Source organism: Gossypium raimondii, chromosome 8, assembly GCF_025698545.1.
Source record: "Gossypium raimondii isolate GPD5lz chromosome 8, ASM2569854v1, whole genome shotgun sequence".
NCBI classification, from domain to species: domain Eukaryota; kingdom Viridiplantae; phylum Streptophyta; class Magnoliopsida; order Malvales; family Malvaceae; genus Gossypium; species Gossypium raimondii.
In genome coordinates this window covers 39,841,922-39,846,081 of record NC_068572.1, presented here as the reverse complement: position 1 = coordinate 39,846,081, position 4,160 = coordinate 39,841,922, and the positions used below count along the sequence as shown (strand labels likewise).

The 4,160-nt window shown below is 38.9% G+C and overlaps 1 protein-coding gene across 1 annotated transcript; it reads left to right on the top strand.

Moving 5' to 3' along the window:
* The first annotated feature begins 2,832 nt into the window (after positions 1–2,832).
* LOC105793638 (glutaredoxin-C11) lies at positions 2,833–3,634 on the top strand. Its single transcript, XM_012622505.2, has one exon. The coding sequence runs from the start codon at positions 3,153–3,155 to the stop codon at positions 3,459–3,461; it is 309 nt and encodes a 102-aa protein (XP_012477959.1). The 5' UTR covers positions 2,833–3,152; the 3' UTR covers positions 3,462–3,634.
* Positions 3,635–4,160: the final 526 nt, after the last annotated feature.

The window sequence follows — 4,160 nt, the reverse complement described above, 5'->3', positions numbered from 1 at the left end:
GTCTACAACCACTACTATGAACTTTTTCTAGGTTGTTGCTATTGGGAATGGACCGAGGATACCAATTCCCAAGTTACAAATGACTAAGGACTCGACATGACTTGGAGAGGCTCTGCTGGTTGTCACTGCACTTGAGCATATCTCTGGCAAGAGTCACAAATGCGAACTAAATGATGTGCATCCTTTTGAACCGTGGGCCAATAATACCCTTGTCTGGAAATCTTCTAGGCAAGTAGCCTTCGAACTAAATGGTCACCACAAATACCTTCATTGATTTCTTGCATTATGTATTCAGCCTCAGACAGCGTTAGACATTTTAGAAACAGATGTGAAAATCCCTTTCTATACAGTCTACCCTCTAAAAGGGTATACCTAATAATTGTAGGATAAAATAAATTATCTACTTCATCAGTTTAAGATTTTTTCAAACATGTGTAGTATGTAATAATGACATACCTCACAGCTTTGCATTGTAGCTTTGCGAGCTCTTTCTTGTCCAAATGATCATCTGCTCCCTACAATGTGCGAACTATGGGAGTCATCCATGTCTCCTCTTGATCTATACTAAAAACTTGTGACATTTCATAGCTTGGGGTGTCTCTGTACTCCAGCAAAATTTTTCCTCTTTTTTCAATGACGATGGAGGATGCCAACTTAGATAAAGCATCTACATGTGTGTTATCACTCCTTGGAAACTGCTTTATCTGTACTTTGTTGAATCTTGCAAACAGTTGGGCTGCAATTGAATGATATTTCTTCAACACTGATTCTTTCACCTCATATTCACCATTCATTTGTTTCGCCACTAACTGAGAATATGTATAGATGAACAGGTCTTTCGCTCCTAGCTAGCATGCTAACTGCAACCCTGATATTAAAACCTCATACTCTGCTGTGTTGTTGGATGTCTGAAATTCAAAAGATGGCCCATACTGTCATTCATTGCCACCAGGATCAACCAGAAGTACCATTGGTCCTAACCCTATCTTGGTTGCGGAGCCATCAACATAAACTAACCACTTTTTCGAGTTATCAGGCGTATCTACACCCTCCCAAGGTGAACTAACTACTAGGTTGTGCAACAGATGGAAAAAGAGATCTTAGAATAAAGTGTAAGTTCATCTCAAATTATCATAGAAATAATAAGTTATATTACCATACATGTTTAAGTTCATAAAACACTTATGGCATAGTATTTCAAGTTGTAAGCTACATTACTTACTGGATCAATAGGTTTTTCAAAAGAGCACTCAACTACAAAGTCAGCTAATATCTGCCCCTTTATTGACGTTCTAGGGGCAAACTCCACGCCGAACTCAGCCAACTCAATACTCCACTTCACCACCCTCCCTGAGGTATCAACTTTAGATAATATTTCCTTTACAAGTTGATTTGTCATGACGACAACTGGATGAGCTTGGAAATAGGGACGCAATTTGCGAGCTGCAACAATCAGAGCAAAGATGGATTTTTCAGTTTTTGAGTACCTCAGTTCGTCATTTTGGAGTACCTTACTAGCATAGTATACTGGAAATTGGCAAGCATCTTTTACTCTAATTAGGATCATCGTTACTATTTCTTCGAGGTAACCAAATACAAGTAGAGGGTGTCTCTTACTCGCGGTGAATTTAGAAGTGGTGGGAAGGTGAGGTATAACTTTAGTTCTTCAAAAGCTGTCTGGCATTCTTCAATCTATGAAAAGAAAGTCCTCAGAGCTCTGAAAAAAGGGAGGCACTTGTCCGCCATCCTAGAGATGAACCTGTTAAGTGCCACTATCCTTCCCGTGAGGTGTTGAATATCTTTAATTGTTTGCGAATGAGACATTTCTAGGATAACACGAATTTTTCTGGGTTCACTTCTATCCCCCTCTACTCGTACGCCAAAAGCACACTTCTCTGGGTTCAACTTCATGTTGTGGGCCCTCAAAACAATGAACACCTCTGACAAGTTCTGTACATGTTCCTCCATAGCTGCACCTTTCACCAACATATCATCGACGTAGACTTCTACACCATGTCCTATTTGTTCCCTGAAAATTCTGTTTACCAGCCTCTGATAGGTTGCTCCCGCATTCCTCAAGCCAAAAGGCATGACCCAATAACAGAACAATCCCTCATCAGTGATGAAAGTTGTTTTCTCTTGGTCACCTTGGTCCAATAAGATCTGATTGTAACCCGAAAAGCATCCATAAAATTTGTTGAGTGTTTTTCTACGTTGTCCTATTGAAGAGGATAATCGGGTATTTATATATACGGTTACTGTTCATGGAGTTAACGTTCTAGGTAGGCTCCATGCATGCTGACACATGTGATGCTCTAGACTTAACACGTGTTCACCAGTTTGCCTATTGTACTTCGCGATCTCTACATGCAAACTCCCATGTGTATGCAAACTTCGAGGGCCCTTCTGGCAAACCCCCACTGTGAGACCTACGTGCATCCAACTGGTAGGGCCCATGTACGGGTCGCGGATGCCCAAGTCTTGGGTTGGTAATCAGAAATACATAACACCATGAAATAAGATTTTACTTCATTGGATAAAAATGGCATTTTAGACTTTTAGTGATGGTTGCAGCATCTTCATGCTGTTATATAAAGTCTGCAGATAAAATCAATGTCTCAAGCTCAAAGAAAATGAATCTATTCCAGGTCATTTGACATTCAGAATAGACTCCATTCATTGTTTAGTTTTTATATTTTATTATTTGATATCCTTGAAGTGTCATTATTCTTTGTCTCCCCTCTTTCATGTAAAATCATTTATATATATATATATATATTTGTGATGCTATACCAGTTAAACTTACTGTTTATATTCCAAGCCCAAGTTTACTTGTACGGCCAAAATCCATGAAATTTGGCTTCAACTTGTTTATAACATACAGTGTCGTCACTGTCAAACAAATCATGGGGGAGGGTTTTTCTTATCCAAACAAATATCTTAAGGAACTTCCTTCTTTTTATCCTTTTAGATTGTTTCTTTTTTAATGTTCTTTTGATTTTTTGCATTAAACAAAGAAATCCAATTCTCTCCTCTGCCCTTATAAATAAGTGTATTGTGAAATCGCCAAAGTCCCATGACAGCTATAACCCTTAGCACCCACACACACAACCTTCCTACACTAAAACTTGCCTACCTTTCTTTTGTACTTGATGGACAGAGTACGAGAGCTGGCATCGAAGAAGGCCGCGGTGATATTCACCAAGAGTTCATGTTGCATGTGCTATAGCATCAAGACACTTTTTTATGAGCTTGGTGCTAGCCCTGCAATCCATGAGCTCGACCAAGATCCGTACGGGAGAGATATGGAGAGGGCTCTGCGAGCTTTAGGATGCGATCCCTCGGTCCCTGCCGTGTTCATAGGTGGAAGATTTGTAGGCTCGTCGAAGGACGTCATATCGCTTCACGTGGATGGATCGCTGAAACAAATGCTCAAGGATGCAAAGGCCATCTGGTTCTGATATAATGAAAAGTTGGCAAACTTAGTACCCCACTGTCACAATAATAAATCTAACACCTTGTTGAAAGGGGCTTTGCTTTTTCTTGAGTTCCTTGAATACATTTGTATGAGAAAAAAGAAAAAAACAGTTAATGTATTATGTACATATTAAATGTTTACTGGTGCTTTCTTCCATTTCCATAGCATATGAAAAACATATCAACAAAATTGCAGACTAATGAAAGCAATGTAGCATTTTCACTTTCTGGGATTCTTTCCTATCAAAAAGTAGACATATAATTGCAGATGGCCTTAATCTACTTTAGGATCAAATGGTGTTTAAGGGAATCCCCCCATTGAAGAATATTTAAAAAGTTCTCGAGGCCACGGTGTCCATGACTGTTCTTCTGGCGATTGAAAATATCGTCCCTAACGAAAATTTATCCATTTACAATGCTTTTTCTTTTCATGGTATTAATTAAATTTTAAAAAGGAATCAGATTGGTTGGTTCCTAGCAAGTTTTGTTGATGATTTTATACCAATCGATGTGCATATATGGCCTTATCTGAGAGACAGAATGGTGATGCTGGAACTTCGTATGCCTCCCAATCTATTCCTCTCCATCCAAATCTAAGGCCATTTTAAAAAAATATTATGCATGGCTACTCATCCACATGCATAAACATTTATGTGGTTATGGATATACATAAAACATTTCAT